The sequence below is a fragment of the Jaculus jaculus genome, chromosome 10 (genome assembly GCF_020740685.1).
Source record: "Jaculus jaculus isolate mJacJac1 chromosome 10, mJacJac1.mat.Y.cur, whole genome shotgun sequence".
Taxonomy (NCBI): Eukaryota; Metazoa; Chordata; class Mammalia; order Rodentia; family Dipodidae; genus Jaculus; species Jaculus jaculus.
Window position 1 is genome coordinate 6,053,057 of NC_059111.1, and position 21,864 is coordinate 6,074,920.

Here is a 21,864-nt window from a genome sequence, read left to right on the forward strand (position 1 = left end):
TCAGAAGCCACGCACCACACAATCACTGTTCCGCCAGAGACCACAACCCTTTATGATGCTCATTCTTCCCAGATTTGCTTTGTTTTGCTTTGGCAGTTCAAACACAAAAATAAAAAATTTCTTACATTTCTCCAGAATGGATGGTATTGGGCTCAAAGATGGGAGAGACTTTGGGCTGGAGAGATAGTTCGGTGGTTAAGGCACTGTGTGGAAAGCCAATGGTCCCAGGTTTCATTCCTTAGGACCCACGTAAGCCAGCTGCACAAAGTGGTGCATGCATTTGGTGTTCCTTTGCAGCAGCTGGAGCCCCTGCTGTGCCCATTCATTCTGTCTCTTTTTTTCTCTCTACTTGCAAATGAACAAATAAAAATATTTGTTTTTTAAGAAGAGGGAAAAGACCTAGTACAGAGCTTATTTGTATAGGGCCTGGGCTTTTGGTGCATGAGGAGGCCCAGTCCCCAGAAAATGGCCAGATATGCACAGCCAGCCAGAACTCTGCTGTGTTTCTTTTGATTTTGTTACTGCTTTTATTTTAGAAAAATCTGGGCATTTATTAAGAAAAGGTTGTAAAGCAGGGCATGGTGGTGCACGCCTTTCATCCTAGCACTGAGGAGGCAGAAGTAAAAGGATCGCTGTTACTGAGGACAGGGTATATCATTGGTATCACAACACTGTATGGGCAAGGTATCAGATCCCAGTCCCCCCGGCACGTGTGCACACGACTCCCTTCCAGCATCCATCCCCAGCCATTATCCAAATTTGAACCACTCAGTGAGCAGACCGTGGCGTGCCCCTTGCTCCCAGTCCTTTCTGGAGGCCAGGGACCCTGGCTGAGAAAGGAGCAGGCTTAGGGTTTTTGTTGTTATTGTTTTGTATGTTTGTTTGTTTGTGAGTTAGGGTTTCACTATCACCCAGGTTGACCCGGAACTCACTCTGTAGCCCCAAACACATGACCATCCTCCTAGGCCTGAGAGGCGTGATTCTTGAAGACCTGATAGCATCTTTGAGAACTCTTTATACCCTGGACAGCCAGGTGGCAAAGCATTCTTTCTTTTTTGCCAAAGGAGTCTAAGTCTGAACCCTCTCAGGATTTATGCCTTTTCTGAAATATGTGCTTATGCTTATTAATATATATTCTTGTGTAGAAAAAAAAGAGATGGTTCAGATGAAGTTCAGCTTACCATAAATATGTCCAGTGTAAATATGAGAAGTATCATAGTCAAGCACTTTATTTGATGTTTCTACTTTAAATCCATCACTGAAAAGAGAAGTGTCTCTCTTCATCCGTAAGTTGAAGTGTCTGGAATGAGACAGGAAGAGAAATTAAAAGAACTCAAAAAATAAGTAGTGTTTTTTTTTTAACCTTTAAATGTCACACACTATTTGAGAAATAGACTGACCAAGACTTTCTTACAAAAAATGTTGCTCTAACATCTAACCTAGCAGTTGTGGTATATGCAACTAACCAATAATGCCTAGGATATTGAGATAAAACATTTATAAGCACGTAAAAACTACTAAGTTAGAGATAAAAAGAACCTCACTAGCCCACTTAGTACTAGTGATACCACGTGTCTTCTCTGGAGTCATTCCGTGGTTCCGCTGGTCTCCCTGCTCTACACAAACAATACCTGGGATGTGCTACCTACAACTGTGAAACTTCTCTTCTCAACAGTCAAGTGTGGGCACTCTTTCTTTGACACAAACTTTCAGTTCTTTTGTTTTTCCCTAAAGATTCTACCTCCTGAAAATTACATTTACATCTTCTTGAGTTTGATTTTGGAATCCTCAAGACTCAGGATACAGGCTAAAGTTATGGATATTCTAACTGCCTTCTTTTTTTAAGATTTTATTTCTATTTATTTTATTTATTAAAAACAGAGAGAGGGAGGAAGAGAGAGAGACAGAGAGAGAGAATAGGTGTGCCAGGGCCTCTAGCCACTGCAAATGAACTCCAGATACGCACACCACCTTGTGCATCTGGCTGACGTGAGACCTGGAGAATTGAACCTGGGTCCTTGGGCTTTGCAGGCAAGTGCCTTAAGTGCTAAGCCATCTCTCCAGCCCCTATCTTCTTAAAAGACATACAGACACACCATACCACACAGGCACATGCGTGTAACACACACACACACACACACACACACGAAACAGTACACCGTGTTTTTCATGACTGCTCCAGAAGTCTAAACATAGAAGACTTTCTATTCCACATTCTTTACAACAAGAGCACCCTGCTCCCTTATGTTTACGTCCTGTCTTACAATGCATGCGATGAAGAGTGGACAAGACCCTGGCTGAAAACACATGGGGCACACCTGCCATAGGCTGACGGGACCAGAAAACAGAGTTACTACAAATATCTATGACATGAATAAATCGGTACAATATTTGTGGCAGGAAAACTGGTAAAAAGAATGAAAGTGACAATTACAGACTCTAATACAGAAATTCCACTTCTAGAAATTCCTATGTGTAAATGTACAAGGTGAAATTACCTCAGTACTACAAGATGATTGCAATCTATTGGACTGTATCCCCATTTCCTGTCATAAGGCCTCTACCCTCTGAATATTCTGAATGACAGAAGTGCCCTTGCTCCTATTCAAGAGTCTGTTGGGAGCTGGAGAGATAGCTTAATGGTTGAGCACTTGCCTGCAAAGCCAAAGGACCTAAATTTGGTTCCCCAAGACCCATATAAGCTAGATGCACAAGGTGGCACATGCGTCTGGAGTTTGTCTGCAGGGGCTGGAGTTCCTGGCATGCCCATTTTCTATCTCCCTTCTTCCCTCTCTGCTTCAAATAAATAAGATTTTTTTTTAGAAAGAGTCTGTTTGGATTACACCTGTCTGATAATGGGCTAACTAAGCATGGGACCCCCAAAGGGCCTCAAAATGGATACTCATCAAGAAGACTTTCAGATCAGGGGCTGTGTCTGGGCGCAGATCAGGATTCAGCTCTATCACATGAAACAGTGAACCTCCTCAGCTCTCAGGGCTGGTGAACACATGGAGATGCTGGAAAGACAATCTCCCAGAGAGTGCATGGGGGCTCAGTTGGGAGGTCAGTACTGGCAGGCAGGGGCCACAGTCAAAAGTGGTGCTTGGGCTGGAGAGATGGTTTAGTGGTTAAGCACTTGCCTGTGAAGCCTAAGGACCCCAGTTCGAGGCTCGGTTCCCCAGGACCCACGTTAGCCAGATGCACAAGGGGACACACGCGTCTGGAATTTGTTTGCAGAGGCTGGAAGCCCTGGCGCGCCCATTCTCTCTCTCTCTGTCTGTCTTTCTCTCTGTGTCTGTCGCTCTCAAATAAATTTTTAAAAAAACAGTGGTGCTTGAGGGTAGAAGTCATAAAGTGTCTGTCCTTCACGTGCGCCTCTGAGTTCAGGAGCACAAGCCCCCTGGGCCTAGCAGAAAAGGTAATTTCCCTCTGCAAGGCTGCTTCAGAGCTCCACTGACAAAGGCTGGCAAAGGAGAGATGTTCACAGGGTCTACCGAGGCAGTAGCATGTCAGCTAGAAGCTTGGAGGCAGGCAATGGGTGACCAGACAGATGACTCAAGATCAGGTTGCATTGGTGCCCAGCTTTTTTTTTTTCCTAGTACTGCCTGGCTGTACTAGGTCCCCTGCCTGCCAGTGCTGACCTCCAAACTGAGGCCAGTTGTGACCCAAGGAAAACATGCTCCAGTGAGCTGCCACATTCGTGCAGATAAGACTGAAATGTCAACTTTGAGGAAAAGAGACGAGTCAGAATTTATTCCTTCCTTGGTTAATCTCCCTCAGATAAATGATATCTATTAGTCTCTTTTCTTTCATCCCCATTTGGTGAATAATCATCAGAAATTTAGTAATTCTTCATATTAAGCTTTTACTCTCCAAATTGGTTTCGGTCCCCTAATTGAGCCCTAGTTGTGTATTTACCATAAAGTTACAGCACCCAAAACAGCAGTGTAAAAGGAAGGCAGAGAGCAACAGATCAAAGGCGCAGCCAGAATATATTCTTCCAGGCAGAAATCAAGGTAATTCAATGGAGAATTTTGATCTCCATTATAAAAACATTATCAATAACCCTTCTTTTTTTTTTTTTTAAGAGAAAGCAAGTAGAACTCCAGTGTTCTGTCTCTCTGCTTTCTTTCTTTTCTTTTCTTTTCTTTTCAGTTTATTTATTTACTTGAAAGAGAGAGATAGACAGAGAGGAAGAAAGAGAGAAAGAATGGGCACACGTCTGTCATGGTGGAAACCAACTGCCCTCTAATTGAACTGGAGGCCCACTCCATGGGAGGGAATACATCGCTGATACTGAAAACCTAAAACAAGGGTAGTCATGAGCCCTAAGGGTGTAACATTTGCTGCTATCTGGCTAAATGTATATACTATGCTCATCAAACTGCCCAGTAAGCACTTCTCTTAATGTTCATACATATATATTAATGCTACTCTCACTTTTGGTAGAGAACCTTTTCAGATGGCAGTGACCTTGGGATGACTCAGAGGCATCATGGTGCTGGAAAGAAGTGACAGGAGTGCTCAGCACTGCAATATCTCTATCACACCTTCCAAGGCTCAGAGTCCATTGTGGAAGAGGTGGGAGAAAGAATGTAAGAGCCAAAGGAAGGGTAGGACTCCTTACAACATGGTCCTCCATACACAAAATGGCCTGGATATCCATGACCTCACAGTGCCTGACACTACCTACACAAGACCATCATAATAAGAGGAAAAGAACATGACATCAAAATAAAAGAGAGACTGATTAAGAGGGAGAGGGGATATGATGGAGAATGGAGTTTCAAAGGGGAAAATGGAGGGAAGGAGGGGATTACCATGGGATATTATTTACAATCATGGAAGTTGTTAATAAAAAAAGTAAAATAGCTGGGCCTTTAACCCCAGCACTCGGGAGGCAGAGGTAGGAGGATTGCCATGAATTCGAGGCCACCCTGAGACTCCATAGTGAATTCTAGGTCACCCTAGACCCTACATCGAAAAACCAAAAATAAACAAATTAATTAATTAATTAAAATAATAAGAATGGGCATGCCAGGACCTCCAGCCACTGCAAACAAACTCCAGACACATGTACCACCTTGTGCATCTGGCTTACACAGGTCCTGGGGAGTCAAACCCAGGTCCTTTGACTTTGCAGGCAAACACCTTAACCACTAAGCCATCTCTCCAGCCCCTTGACCTGTATTTCTGTTGTACAAAAAAATTAAACTGAATTGAATCACAGACTGACATGCAAACACTATCACTAAAACCATCTATGAAATAATGCCATGGCCTTAGAATAAGACACAGAGACAAAAGCCTAACATTGTATGAAGTAGGCTTACTACAAATTTAAAACTTCTCCCTGAGAGAGATAAGAAAGGGCAAGAGTCTAGGGGAAAACACTTGTGGTACAAAGGTCTTACAACGGACGGGCTTCTATTCAGAATGTAAACACCTTTTACTACTCAATACTAAGACGACACCTTAATGAACCTTCCACATTAGAAGTGGCTACTGATCACACAGCTGCACCTGTCAGCACCCATAAATGGAAACAGGCAGCCAGAGTGATTTCCATTATCAGCCCTCTAGAACACATCTCCCAAAATTGAGTACTGACCTCACACACTGGCAGAGGCTTTGAGCTAAATGTATAAATTCCAATGAGCCGGCAACTCCATGTCCAGAAATGAAAACACAAAGTACACGGCCAACCAGCCCAAATCTGAGAATCATCTCAATGCCCACCAACAAGAGGCTATGCCTGGCACAGTGACAAGCTTCTTGTCAGTAAATGGCTCTGGCTACTGACGATTTGCACTTTTTGTAAAGATAGAAAGAACACACACAGGGTTGCAGAGATTGCTCAGTGGTTAAAGGGACTTGCTTGCAAAGCCTGAAAGCGAGGGTTTAATTTAATTCCCAGGTAACCACATAAAGTCCAGATGCACAAAACTCTAGGTGCCTGCATCTGGAGTTCACTTACAGTGGCAAGAAGGTCTGGTATGCCCATTCTCTCACTGGAAAAAAACAAACAAAATATGTTTTTAAAAAAGAAAAGAACACATAATATAACTGCATTAAGATGGAATTCTAGCACAAAAAGTGGCAGTAAAGGAGAGAGACCAGGAGTAAGGAGAATGAGGAAACTTCCTGATGGACGGAAACACTCCGCAATAGTTTCCTAAGTCAAACTCACTTCAAGCCACACACTGGATGTGAGCATGTTAGGTAAGGAAGGATCCACACAGCACCCTCACTAGCCTTCCGAAGTATGTAGGTACATATTGCCTATTTTTTCTTTGCCATCATTTCAGGTCAATTTTTAAATTCTTTTATGTTAAGGCTGTACTCACTTTCCTCTTACCAAGAAACTCCTAGGGCTTCAAGTACCCGAAGACTCTAGGCTAAGAAATATCTGTGTAGCCTAAGGTTCCAACCCATTACAGGAGGTCATCAACAAAGCCAAACACAGCTTCTAAATGTGAAACACACAGACAGTTAAAATACTCTCCTGGACAAACAGGAATCCTGCCCAAATTCCTCTTGCTATTATGTCTTCAATGAAGTTACTACGGTCCATCACTAAGTAACTACTACTGGTGACAGACAGGAAGTGCTTTACCACATAAACAAGTATAAACACATATTTCCTCGTATAGACCACATTATTTTGAAAAGTCACTATCATTACTTGTAGACTTTCAAAATTACTATAAAAACACTATCCCTGAAAAAGCATCATTGTTAAATAAATACAAAGTGTTCAAGAACTTGCATTGAGGCCAGGCATGGTGGCTCACGCCTTTAACCCCAGCACCCTGGGAGGCAGAGGCAGGAGGATCACTGTGAGTTTGAGGCCACCCTGAGACAACATAGTGAATTCCAGGTCAGCCTGGGCTAGAGTGAGGTCATACCTCCAAAAACCACAAAAACAAAAGAAAGAGTTCAAAGCCATCTTGGGCTACTAAATTTGTTCAGAACAGCTTGGGGTACAGTAATGCCTGCCTACAAAGTAAACATAGCGGGTCATGGTGGTGCACATCTTTATCCCAGCACTGAAGAGGCAGAGGTAGGGGAACTACCATGGATTTGAGATCAGCATGGAAATACAGAGTTCCAGGTCAGACTAGGCTAGAGTGAGACCCTGTCTTGAAAACAATAAAAAAGTAAAAATAAAAACACTTCTAGTAAACTCCTTCTAGCCCTAATATTGACTTCATAGTAAGAAAGTAATTTCACGCACACATAACATTAGTCCTAATACTAATTTAAATTACACTAAAACCATGTAAAAATGGTTTTCAATTATTCATGCATAGTCAAGTAAGAATCAAGCAAATACTCAAATTTCAATCATAACTCAAACTTTACTTCCTTTAATAATGAACTTTTTAAAATACTTTATGTTGCCAGGCATGGTGGCACACGCCTTGAATCCCAGCACTCAGGAGGCAGAGGTAGGAGGATTACCATGAGTTCGAGGCCACCCTGAGGCTACATAGTGAATTCCACATCAGCCTGAGCTAGAACAAGACCCTACCTCAAAAAACCAAAAAAAAAAAAAAAAAAAACCACTTTATGTTGCAAGCAGAGAGAGAGAGAGAGAATGGGTATGCCAGGGTCTCAGCCACTGCAATCGAACCCCAGATATGTGCACTCCTTGCATGCTTGTGGCACTTTGTGTGTCTGGCTTATGTAGAACCTGGAAAGTCGTACATAAGTCCTTAGGCTTCACAGGCAAGCGCCTTAACCACTAAGCTATCTCTCCAGCCCTTTTTATACTATTTTAATATTCTATACAGTACAAATTCTTTGCAATGTTCCTGTTGGGACTATTTTTAAGAAAGTAAAAGTGACAGAATTGGTGAAGCAGTCACTGAAACTAACTCCAGATGTTTGCGCCACCTCGTGTGCAGGTGCAACCTTGCACTTGCATCACCGTTTTGCACCTGGCTTACGTGGGATCTAGACAGATTGAACATGGGTCCTTAGGCTTCACAGGCAAGTGCCTTAACCACTGAGCCATCTCTCCAGCCCTGGTAATTTATTTTTTAAAAAAAGTTCAAGACATGTGTGGTGGCACAAGCCTTTAGTCCCAGCATTCAAGAGGCTGAGTTAGGAGGATCACTGTGAGTTCAAGGCCAGCCTGAGATTAATTCCAGGTCAGCCTGGGCTAAAGTGAGACTACTTCAGGGAGAAAAAAAATTTAATAGGTGTAAAACTACATACCACCTTCCAATGTTTCCAACATATTCTTCATACAGAAGTATGTGAAAAGAAAACCTAATTCTTGACCAGTTTAAATGTTATGCCTAAAGGTCAGGACAGCTACAGTAAATACTGCCTTATACACATCATCGTATTCCAGGAAAAAATCAGTGGCTCTTCAAAAACTTTAACAGAAGTCCTATAAACCCCACAATGCTGCCTCGGGTCAGACACCATGGAGGTCCTGCAGGACAAAAAAATGCTGCTCTGGTCACACACCACAGGAACTGGACATAGGGATTGAGATGTTTGCATGCAAGAGTTCACAGTGAGATTATCCACAAAACCAGATGAAAATAATCCTAATGCCTGTCAAAGGATGAAGTGTTATATAAAAACAATAGATGGTTAGTAAACCTTAAAAAGTTATAAGGAGATGGAGGGATGGCTTAGCAGTTAAGGCACATGCCTGCAAAGCCTAAGGACCCTGGTTTGATTCTCCAGTTCCCACATAAGCCAGATGCACAAGGTGGCACATGCATCTGGAGTTCATTTGCAGTAGCTGAAAGCCCTGGCATGTCCACTCTCACTCTCTCTAATAAATAAATTAAAACAAATCTTTAAAAAAAAAAAAAAGTAATGAGTTCGACCGCATGGATGAACCGTGAAAACCCAGCAAGTCAAGTAAGTCAGAAGAGTATGCGCGAGAACCCATTACAACAAAGGGAGCATGCTATTCGTAAGTACTCTGAGTTCATTTATAGGAGGTGACTAGAAGCAAGAGATTCACCGGAACAAAAAGGAAAAACAGACTGATCAAGCTAAGCAAGGTGATGCACACAAGTAATGCCAGCATTTGAGGCAAAGGCTCACACGCTCAAGGAACAGCCTGAACACATCAAGAATTCCAAGCTAGCCAGGCGTGGTGGAGCACGCCTTTGATCTCAGCACTCAGAAGGCGGAGGTAGGAGGAGTGCCATGAGTTCGAGACTACCCAGAGACTACATAGTGAATTCCAGGTCAGCCTAAGTTAGAGTGAGACCCTACCTCGAAAAACCAAAGGGGGGGAAAAAAGAATTCCAAGGTACCCTGGGCTGTATAGTGAGACTTATCAAAGACCAAAACAAAACAATGAGAAGTATAGTAGCTGGCCAGGTTTGGAGGTGTACTCTAGAATCCGAGGTGGTCTGAAGGCTGAGGCAGTGGACCACTTGGGAGAAGAAGGACAAGACACTGTTCCATGGGCTTACAGGTCCTACTAGGTTCCATCTGAAACACTCTGAAAGTGAGAGGGGCCGCACACACCATGAGCACCACTGAACTAACTACACAGTTAAACTGGTAAACTTTATCTTATTTTACTGCAAATACAATACATGTTTAAATATTCCAAATGCTGGGGACACAGGGACACATTCTGGCCACTGCTTACTTTTGAGGGGAGGGAGAGAGTGCCGATGGAACCCAGTCCTCAGGCATCCCCAACACGCTCTGCGCTGAGCTCTAGCCACACAGCCAGGTCTCCCAGCCCGAGCCACGCGTTGCTGGTAAAGGTGATGGTAATTTCGCTCTGTAACAGTGAGAGTCTGGGGTTGACGCAGCACGCTGGTGCAACAAGAGCCCACTGGTCCATGGTACCTGACACTGCTACGCTCAACCTCCGAGATCTGGTTGAGGTGGGTGGAGCCATGAGGACAAGGATGGGACGGCTGCATTTGCCTCAGGTTATATGGAAACGGAATTTTCAGGGCCTGTTTTACACATGCTACTTTACGGCATCTTTGCAGTAACAGCACAAAGGAGATATGACATCAGTTATGGTTTTACTTGGCTTAGGAGTTCATTTTAACTTGTTTTGTTTTCAAGTTTTAGTTTTAGGGTTTTTAAGACAACGTCTCACAATGTAGCCCACACTGGCCATGAGCCTGTGATCCTGCCACCTCAGCCTCCCAAGTACTGGGATTACAGGTGTACACACCCAGCCATGAGGCAGATTTTGTATATGCACGCACACTTACGTGGATATGCACGTGTGCACGCACCAAACACAGGTATTGAGAGGTCAGAGGGACAAACTTAGGTACTTGCCCTCCACCTTCCTTCAAACAGGGCCACTCCTGATTTTGCTGCTGGGAAGGCCAGACTCTTCAGGTTTCTACTGGCTCTGCCTCCCATTTCCATCAGCATCATGGGAGTACAGGCACAGCACCGTGGATACTATGGATGGAACTTGGGTTGGCAGGCTTGAGGAGGAAGTGGCTTTATCTGCTCAGCCACCTCCTTGGCCCCCACGAAGCATATCTTATCGAAGAGAACGACCCAGTGTTACAACCAGAACTCCTGGACTTGGTGGCTGTAAGCCACTCTTTCCACTATTCCCAATTGCTTGCAAGCACATGAAGAAAAGTCAAACTAAGGCATGCTGCCAGGTAACAGCTCCAGTGATCACTCTCCATGAAAAAGTGACTTTTGTATCTGAACAACTGCAAGTAAGATGCAGAAATGAAAACAAGACAACCTCATCAGCTCTCACTGCACATAATGAAAATACTGTCATTACCACCACATTCAAGACCAAAAATGAGCCCTGAGCCCTGCCTCCTTTTCCTGCGCTAATTATCTGCAAGTTTGGTTCTTTTCGTTGCCATTATTAATACTGCTCTGCCAGAGACATAAACTGTAAGGTAGTAACATGAGCTGTGCAAAGAGTATTCCCTGCACTGGGAACGTACTCCTGCCCTCACATTTAATCATGACTGGCTTTCTGGATGAATATTCTGTCTGTTATCTTGATTAGAGTATTTCTATTAAAATTCTGTTTAATTTTTCTCAGTGACATTTACAACAAAGGTAAAATGAATGGAATAAAGCCAGGCATGATGGTGCACGCCTTTAATCCCAGCAGTTGGGAGGCAGAGGTAGGAGGATAGCCATGAGTTCGAGCCCACCCTGAGACTACATAGTGAATTCCAGGTCAGCTCTGAACTAGAGCGAGACCCTACCTCAGAAAACCAAACACACACAAAAAAGTAATAAACATATTAGAGAACAAATCAGTAAACAGATGACAGTCCCAGGACTCTAAATATACAACTATCCCATGTGGTAGGAACAGCTGGGGTTCCTTTCTCAAGCTTTAAAAAGATCATTCTCTATCCTAACCAGACGTAACAGACGTAGTGGGCACATCTTTGGCGGAAAATAATAAATCCTATTAGGATATGACTCCCTAAGTTCTCTGAAAGATCAGCCCCTTCTATGTCTTTATATAAGGAGTTAACATTCCATAGGCAAGAACAGAATAGTAAGTAAAAAATGTTTCCCAAGAGCTTACTTTACATAAAACCCGTATGATCTAATTCTCTATAGAAAGCAGAAAGAAATTAAGGGTGTTCCCCTTGTACCAAAGCAGTAATAAAATAAAAAGCCTCCTGTAGAGAGAGCTTAGTGGTTAAGGCACTTGCCTGTGAAGCTGAAGGACCCATGTTCAACTCTCCAGGTCCAACGTAAGCCAGACACACAAGGTGACACAAGTGTGTATGGTCGCACACGTGCACGAGATGGAGCACATGCCTGGAGTTCAACTGTGTGGCTGGAGGACATGGCACACCAATTCATATTCTCTCTCTCTCTCTCAAAAAATTTTACAAAAAAAAAGAAAAGGCCTCAACTAATAAAGTGGCTAAGCACCACAGAGAGGGAGCCTGAAGGCAAAACCTTGCTTGGAGTTATCAGAGTAACCCAGGAGCTCCAGACCCAGCACTGCCTTGATAAGTACCAGCCTCCCTCATCATGGAGCAGACCTGCAGGCCTGGACTAGCGATTACTAGGAGTAACTACATTCAACCAGGCATCCCTGATGTTTCCAAATATTCATTTTCTCTCTTCACAATAAAAAATTTGTGCGATCATCTCTCCATCGAAGTTATTTCTTAACTGACATTGTGGGGGCGAAGATTAGCAGAGTGCATGATAGGCATGTGTGAACATGTAATAAAACTCACTGCTTTGTGTGCCAACTAAAAAAATATAAAAACTCCAAGTTCCCAATAATAACAACATCAGACATTATTGTAAGTCAGTATCAGGCTTACTTCTACTTGCATACTTTTTGCTTGTTTTGGATTGGTTTTGGTTTTTCGTGGTAGGGTCTCACTCCAGCCCAGGCTGACCTGGAACTCACTGTGTAGTCTCAGGCTGGCCTCAAACTCAGCAGTCTTCTCTACCTCTGCCTCTCAAGTGGTGAGAAAAGAGAAAGAGAAAAGGTTTTTAATAAATCACCTTACAGAAGTCCAATATAAAGGAGGGAGGCAGGAAGGAAAAAAGAAAGAAGGGATGGAGGGAGGGAGGAAAAAGAACAGGACAGAGGGAGGGAGGGTAACTGTACAGAGGTGGTCAAGGCAGGGCCCGCCCGTGCACGGCCTGCGGCACACTCCGCATAAACTCAAGGGCTTGACAACTTGGAAAACACATACCAAGGTTTACCAATAACCCCAAGTAGATAAAGTACCTCAAATTCAGCAGAAAAACATAACCAAGAGTTAGCAAAGAAGATAAAAATGAATATAAAGGGACTAAGATAAGTAACTTTATCCAACTAAGAAGACAGAAGAATGGGAAGAATTTAACAAAATGAGTAACTACATGTATGATTAAACTTGATTACAGATTTATTTAGCTATGGGAGAGGAAAAGGGTTCTGTAAATATTTTCCAAACTCATGAAATCTCAGGTAAATGTCTTAGTAACTGGAAAGCAAAGTACAGCACATGAAGCTGACAGCAGTGGAACTTGAAGTACGGTGGGCCTTCCATTCAGTTATCTAACGGAGATCAAATTACACCACAAGAGCCCCGACACTTACTAAATTCCAGGCTGGAGAGACGGGTCAGCAGTGATGTGTCTTCCTGCACGAGCAGAGCATGAGGGCCTGAGGGAGCCTGAGACGCCAGAATTCAGATCTCCACATCCCAATAGAACGCTTGGTTGGGTGTGACCACACTAGCCTATGCCCCAGTCTTGAAGGGGAGTAGAAACCTGAGAATCATTAGTCCCACAAACTCCAGAATCAGTAAATAGACTCCAGCTCAAAACAAGACCAGAAAGAAAAGCCATGGGACCAGATACCCGATATTCTGTTCCAATCACTATACCTGAGGGCCCACCACCACAGGCAAGTGAATGGGGGGTTCACACCATACATGCATGCGCACATGCACACACACACACACACAGAGAGAGAGAGAGAGAGAGAGAGAGAGAGAGAGAGAGAGAGAGAGAACAAAACTGATTTTAATAACAGAAAAAAATTACAAGGCAAGGAGAAGGGCAATTTGACAAAGATTACACAAATATAATCACAGTTTAATCTAAACCAAGGTCATCTTTAGTCATCCAACCGATGACCTTCCCAGCCAATCCAAAGGTAGCCTGCTTAAGGAGCACCAAAAAAGCAAAACACAGAAAGACAAAAGTGAAGGCTGACTGATAAAGCATAACCAACAGAATGAAATGCTACAAGGATGTGTCAACAGAGGGGAATTTCAAAGTAGGTCACAGGAGGAGAATTGGCAGTGTGCACTCACATCTCAGAAATGCCATCCAGTATTAATCTGGACAAAGTGAACTCTAAGGCTCCCCAGATAAAGAATACGGAAAGGAGCCGGGTGTGGTGGTGCACGCCTTTAATCCCAGCACTCGGGAGGCAGAAGTAGAAGGATTGCCATGAGTTCAAGGCCACCCTGAGATGACAGAGTTAATTCCAGGTCAGCCTGGACCAGAGTGAGACCCTACCTCAAAGAAAAAAAAAAAAAAAAACAAAAAGAATACAGAAGGGTCATTCAGACTGACAGGTTAAGAGAAAGGTATTAGGGAGGGCTGGAGGGATGGCTTAGCGGTTAAGGCATTTGCCTGTAAAGCCAAAGGATCCCGGTTCAATTCCCCAGGACCCACGTAAGACAGAGGTACAAGGGGGTGCATGCGTCTGGAGTTCGTCTGCAGTGGCTGGAAGCCCTGGTACAGCCAGAATTCTCATTCTCTCTCTCCCTTTCTTAAAAAAAAAAAAAAAAAAAAAGAAAAAGAAAAAGAAAAAGAAAAAGAAAAAAGAAGAAAACAAACAAACATAAAAACATAAATGGGGGATGGGGGCACACATCTGGAATTCGTTTGCAGTGGCTGGACACATCTGGAGTTCGTTTGCAGTGGCTGGAGGCCCTGATGTGCCCATTCTCTCCCTCTCCCTCTCTCTCTCAAATAAATAAATTAAATATATTTTGAAAAACAAAGAGAGAGGGCTGGAGAGATAGCTTAGCGGTTAAGCACTTGCCCATGAAGCCTAAGGACCCTGGTTCGAGGCTCAATTCCCCAGGACCCAGGTTAGCCAGATGCACAAGGGGACGCACGCATCTGGAGTTTCGTTTGCAGTGGCTGGAGGCCCTGGCACGCCCATTCTCTCTCTCCATCTGCCTCTTTCTCTCTCTGTCACTCTCAAATAAATAAATAAATAAATAAATAAATAAATAAATAAATAAAGATAAAACAAAGAGAGAAATAAAGAAAAGAAGAAGCAAGAAGTGTGGGGTATCACATGCATAGGCAGAACCCTTCTAACTATGGACAAACACAATGTGTTTGTACATGCAGTTAGGAAGAAATGAGCCAAACCATACTTTAAAAACAAATGGGTTTTTGTAATCACACAGAACAAAGATGGTTCATCAAATAACAGCTCATGAAGCTCTCATAATAAATGCCCCAGATACAGCAGCTGCTATCCTGAATCATTAAGAAACTAAAGGAAAGCATCTTGCCTCCTTCAACCTTTCCCTAGCGTCGACGACACCATTGCTCCCACACGTTCTCTCCTTACTCCTCTTCAGTCTCTGCATCCCCTCCTCAACCAAATCTCATCCTTACATTAAAATACTAGCCTTAGCTAGGCACAGTAGCAAATGATGGGGATGTAGAGGCAGGAGGATGAGGAGTCTCAGGCCAGCCTGAGCCATATAGTAAAATCCTGCCTAAGACCAACCAACCAACTAAACTGTTTTTAAAGCCTACTGGCATTAGGCAGCGCTTCCTCACACTCTCTTCATGAACATCACAGGACATGTCCAAGACTAACCTTCCTATCAGCTGTTTATAACAGTTCTGAAACTACAGCTAGTTATCCCCAAATGTACTTTCTAGTAGCTGTGTGGAACGAATGTCTAGCTTACAAGCTTCACTCTAATATAATATGCTTGTGTGGATTGCTCTATTAGGCACCAACAAAACCTTGATGATAATGTGACATTTCAATTTTTTTGTTTTTTACTTATTTATTCAGGGGGAAGAAAGGGTCACCAGGGCCTCTAGTCACTGCAAACAAACTCCAGATGCATGTGCCACCATGTGCATCTGGCGTACATGGGTTCTGGGGAGTTAAACCTGGGTACTTAGCCTTCACAGGCAAGCACCTTCACCACTAAGCCCTCTCTCCAGCTTTAGTGTGACATTTTAAAACTAATTCGGTTGGTATTGTATATATGTAAGTAGAAGAATAGATTAACAGGGGTGAAAAGGCCCAAAGTGAGGTCAGGGGAAGAGACTGAGTAAAGGAAAGGTGGAGGGAGGGCTAATCAAAATCAAAGAGGATGCAAATAAATCATATGGAATCCTCCAGTTTTAGACAATGAACATTCAGGAGCCATAGATCATTGTTAGAAAATTTTCAGTGCCAGGGATGGGATACCTCCAGTGAGTTGTTGGCCAGGGAGGTCCCTGATGCCCTCAAAACATTATAGGCCATTGCCGAGGCCCTTGGTTTCCCACCAGGAATAGATGGTAAGACCCTATTGCTGAAGACTCCACATACTTGGGCTGCAAAGCCACTGAGAAATCCTGCTGGAACTGAGCTGATAACCTCCTCCATGTAGACCAGCTGACAGAAAGCTGGAAGAAGCCATTCTACATGTAGTTCAATGGGACAAAGAGATACCACCAGTGAAGATATTCAACAGTGGACACTGCAAGCCTTATAATTGGCCAGCCAGGCCAAATGAGGTAACAGGTGCAACAGTAGCACATCTGTTATGGGGGAAACCAACTGCCCTCCAATTGGACTGGAGGCCCGCTCCATGGGGGGAAACACATCCCTGATACTGAAAATTTAAAACAGGGGTAGTCATGAGCCCTAGGGGTGTAACATCTGCTGATGTCTGGGAAAATGTATATACTATGCTTATCAAACTGCCCAGTAAGCACTTCTCTTAATATTTATACCCTTATAATTAACACTACTCTCACTTTGGGTAGAGAATCTTCTCTTTTCAGATGGCAGTCACTTTGGGATGACTCAGAAGGCATCATAGTGCTGTAAAGAAGTGACTGGAGCACTGAGTAACATCTCGATCACCACCTTCCAAGGCTCAGGGTGTAATGCAGAAGAGATGGCTGAAAGAATGTAAGAGCCAAAGGAAGGGTAGGACTCTGTACAACGTGCTCTCTCCAGACATAAAATGGCCTGGATATCCATGGCCTCACCGTGCCTGACACTACCTACACAAGACCATCATAAGAGGCGGAAAAGATCATGACATCAAAATAAGAGAGACTGATTGAGATGGGGAGGGGATATGATGGAGAATGGAATTTCAAAGGGGAAAGTTGGTGGGGGGGATAGGGTATTATCATAGGATATTTTTTATAATCATGGAAAATGTCAATAAAAATTGAGGAAAAAAAAAGACTAATTCCTCATCTTGGATAACGGCTACAGTTGCCATCTAGTTGCTTAAACCAAGAAATGGACTTGCCTTCTCCTCTCTTATCTTAGTACCTCTCAGTAAGTTCAATCCTGCCATCAAAATACCTCTGAAGGGGCTGGAGAGATGGCTTATCGGTTAAAGCACTTGCCTTCAAAGCCAAAAGACCCAAGTTCAATTCCCCAGGACATCAGCCTATACATACATGACACATGCATCTGGAGTTCATTTGCAGTGGCTGGATGCCCTGGCATGCCCATTCTCTCTCTCGCCTGCCTCTCACCAACTCCCCCTGCCGCCAAATAATTAAGTATTTTAAAAATGTATTTCTGAAATCCATTCCTTCACCAGCAATCACTTCTAGTACTGTCCATCTTCACCCAGACCACCTCTTCCCCAGGACCCCGCAGGAGCCCCAAGCAACGTCTGCACTGCTTTCTTACCCAGGCGGCATGTCAGATCACACCCAGAGCCTTTTGCACATGAGACAAGCTCGACTCCATCACTGGGCTGCAGCCCTGCACCACAGAGGCTTTAAGCACCATGAAGGGATCATGAAAAGCCATCCATGGCTAAGTACAAAGTGTCACCATGACTCACCCACTCTCCACAAGGTGGTCTGTGTGTACCCCTGGCCTCATATGAAGCCACTGTCCCTCACATGTTCAGCATGTATTATCACACAGAAAATCTTTTTTTTTTTAATTTTTTATTTATTTATTTGAGAGCAACAGACACAGAGAGAAAGACAGATAGAGGGAGAGAGAGAATGGGCGCGCCAGGGCTTCCAGCCTCTGCAAATGAACTCCAGACGCGTGCGCCCCCTTGTGCATCTGGCTAACGTGGGACCTGGGGAGCCGAGCCTCGAACCGGGGTCCTTAGGCTTCACAGGCAAGCACTTAACCGCTAAGCCATCTCTCCAGCCCCACACAGAAAATCTAACAGTCCCAAGAGCAAGCTCATCTTTACCTGGTGTCTTGGCACATGCTTCCTACTGTCTATGACACATCTACTCCTCTGCGTGTCATCCTGCCAGCACCAGTTCAAGTGCCATGTCCTAAACGTGGTCTTCCTCAGCCCCTGCATGGCATGGTACTCCTCCCTACTTCACAGCACTCTTCTGAACACTCCTAACCCAGTGTCGTTCCCATGAAGTCATAAACTCCCAAACAGCAAGCAAGGATGTGTCCTGCTCAGCTCCTCTATTCCTAATGACTAGTATGAACCCTGACTTTGACAGACGCCTAACAAATACATTGTTAGGGTTTAAATGTAAAATGACCTTATGTGTTCATGTGCTTGAAATACTTTATCTCCAGTGAGCAGTGCTGCTTGGGAAGATTGTGGAACCTTGAGGCGGTGGAACCTTGCTGGAGGAAGTGGGTCACTGGGAGCAAGAGGCTCATCATGAGTTCCAAGGCCAGCTGCATGAATTCCAGGTTAGCCTGGGTTACAGTGAGACCTTGCCCCAAAAAATAAAATAATAAAATAAAATAGAAATGTTTAATGTTCAGCTCATACTTAATTGGGCATGGTGGCACACACCTGTAACCCAGTGCTTAGGAAGCAAGAACAAAAGTACTGCTAAATTTAAGGTCAGCCTGAGCTACATGGCAAAATCAAACCAGCCAGATCTCAAGACCATTGTCTCAAGAAACAAAAACCGGCCAAGCGTGGTGGTGCCCGCCTTTAATCCCAGCACACAGGAAGCAGAGGTAGGAGGATCACCATGAGTTTGAGGCCACCGTGAGACTACACAGTGAATTTCAGGTCAGCCTGGGCTACAGTACAACCCAACCTCAAAAAAACAAAAAACAGGGCTTGGGAGATGATGACTCAGCATAGCATGAGGACCTGACTTTGGATCCCCAGGCCCCATAGACAAAGCCAGAAGCTATGGAGGGCTTCTGTAATCCCAGAATGCCTATGGCAAGACAGGAAGGAAAATCACCTGGAAGCTTGAAGACTAGCTAGCCCAGCAAGGGAAGCAGCAAGCAAAAGACCCCTACCTCAAAACGAGGTGGAAGGGGAGGACCAACACCCCAAGCTGTCCTCTGACCTCCACACACATGCCATGGCACACACCTGCACTCACACGTGAACACACACACACCAAACAAAGAAACAAGCCAGACCTGAGAAGCTAGCCTCAAAGGGATGACCCATTTCTCATTAACCTTTACTGATACACAATTTATATAACCTTTGTCCATACAAAATTAATGTGCACACAGCTCAACTCTGGCTTTTTCTTATGTTGTAGTAAATAATTCAACCCAGCACCCCTTCAGACTTCTTTAAAAATATTTCTTTAGGACTTTAACATCTGTATAAAGAAGAAGTGGGCAAGAATAAAACATACCACACCCTAAAATATCAACTATTGAGAGAAAGGATACTTTGAAATATACTTAAAACTATCAGCATGCCACTATAATGTGAGGACAGACACAGGTGAGGACAAATAAATGCCATGTTCCTTTGAGAAATTTTATTCAAATTTTACCTTCCAGGTCAGTTTTTCCCAGTTTTTCTTTGTGAGCATTTCTGAGAAGAGCATTTTTACCTGACTCAAGTGTTTCTAGCTGCGCTTCCTGGATTGCTATCTGCATTTCCAAATCTGATGGCTTACCTACCAAGGTAAAGGTCTCTACTGCCCAACCTTGTGTAGTAGCAAAAGCATAGAATCTCAGCACTTAGGAGGTTAAGGGAGGGCACTGCCACCAAGCCAAAGCCATCCTGGGGCTACAAAGTGAGTCAGAGACAACCAGGGCTACAAAGTGAGACCCTGTCTCAAAGCAACAAAACATAGCATTCGGGAGACTGAGGCAGGAGGATTGCCATATGTTCAAGTCCAGCCTGGGCAACATGGTGCATTCCAAGCCAGCCTGCACTACAGATTGAGCCCCTGCCTCAATGAAATGATAGACAGACAGACAGACAGATAGAGATGGATGATAGACAGGCAGAGGTTTTCTGCTACCCAGCATATGCAATGAAAGACAAAACCCAAGGGGCCTATCCAGACTAACCCAGAGATATTATATCATACCACATAAAATCAAGACTGAAACAAGATTAAACTTACCCTGTACAAAGATCAAATAAGCTAAACTCTAAAGGAAGCGGCAGCACACTGGTATTATAGAAGCCAAACACGCGTGGCAGTGAAGCCGCGAACCATGACGGTGCAGGTAGGGACGTACGGCAGCTAAAGCAGGAAGCAGCGTGTCATTTGCCAGTGTTTAATAAAGCCGGGCAGTTCTGGGCTTTTACATGAAGAAGTTAGAAACAACCATTCTCTGAAAAAATCTGGACATGGCATGGCCCTGTCTCCTCAGATGGTAATTATGTATGGCCACTATGTGGCCAAGAAGAGCAGCTACAGAGAGGGCACAGCACCCTCCTGGCATGCAGGACACCCAAGGTGTGATTCCCAGCCCTGAGGGTGAAAAAGGAAATAAATATTGCTGAAGAGAAATTTAAGTTGAAAACCCTATCTATTTGTATTTTAGTGGACTGTATTATATACCAAATCAAACATGCCTTGAACAAGTGGTATCTTATTTTTTTCTGACTGTAGTTAGAACCAGTCCAAAACAAAACTACTGGTTATATACTTGCTCTACCATAAATTTATGCTTATCAAGGTGTAGTCCCTGTATTTTCCTTCCTTCTGTCCTTTCCTGCCCTCCCTCACTATGACCCCAGCTACACAGAGGTGACTGTGGTTGGTCTCAAGGACAGGCACACGCCACACACGCTGCAGCCCTGCACTGCTGGGTGCACGGTCCTGGCTGTCAGGCTTCTTTCTCCTGATAACGCAACTTCAGAAGCCGAGAGAGTTGATTTTTCATTTCTAAGCAAGAGGGGTGTCACCCTCATACTTAGTTCCAGATGAGTTTTGTTTTGAACTACCCCCCTTCCTCAGCTAACTGCATCAATGACACAAATAGAATTTCAGTTTCAACACACTTGCAGGCATGTCAAGAGGGATTAGCGTTTCTCATGGAAAACCTTGGCCAGGCACGGTGACCTGTGCCTATAGTACCAGCATTCAGAAAGCAGGGGAAGGAGGATCGCTGCAGGTTCAATGTCAGCCTGGGCTACAAAGTGGCGAATTCCAGGTCAACCTGGGCTGCTCATTACATGGCAGCTAACATGCTATGCAGCTGCTTTAAGTAGACTTGTGTCACTCTGGGGGATAGACTTCCATGTGAACAGCAGAAATAAATTCACTGATACTTTTTATTTGTGAGACAGACAAACAGAGGGAAAGAGGAAGAGCGCATGGGGCACCAGAGCCTCTTACCACTGCAAAGGGATTCCAGACACATGCCATCAGGCCTTACATGGGTACTGGGGAACTGAACCCAGGCTAGCAGGCTTTCCAGGAAGTGCCTTTAATCACTGAGCCATCTCCTCAACGCTCTCATTTGATACTCTTAAAAAATGGGAAAAATAGCTGGGTATGGTGGTGCATGCCTTTAATCCCAGCACTCAGGAGGCAGAGGTAGGAGGATCACACTGTGAGTTCGAGACCACCCTCAGACTACATAATGATGCCCAGGTTAGCCTGGACTAGAGTGAGACCCTACCTAAAAAATAAAAAATTTTAAAAAGAGGGAAAAATAGGTTAGAAATCTAGCCATATGCATACAATAGTACACACTTTATAGACCTTGCCACAGCTAACTATCTAGGCCAAAGTCTGCCCGGCAGTATATTCATTAAGGAATACAAATACACAAGAGATAATATGTAAAAATGCAAGTGACTACTTTTCCCAAATTCATAATTTTCACATAAATATTAACTAGGATTTCACTTTGTTTTGCTTTTGATATTTTGAGATAACATCTTATTATATGGCCTATACTGGCCTCCAACTTGTGATCCTCCTGCCTCAACCTATTAA

General features: G+C 43.9%; 1 protein-coding gene across 1 annotated transcript in view; it reads right to left on the reverse strand.

Moving 5' to 3' along the window:
• Window positions 1–21,864, reverse strand: part of Adam10 (ADAM metallopeptidase domain 10) — a 129,492-nt gene that overhangs the window by 67,242 nt on the left and 40,386 nt on the right. Inside the window, exon 3 of the mRNA XM_004662431.2 lies at window positions 1,182–1,300. Coding sequence (XP_004662488.1) covers window positions 1,182–1,300 — 119 coding nt within the window. The remainder of the gene's footprint in view (window positions 1–1,181; window positions 1,301–21,864) is intronic.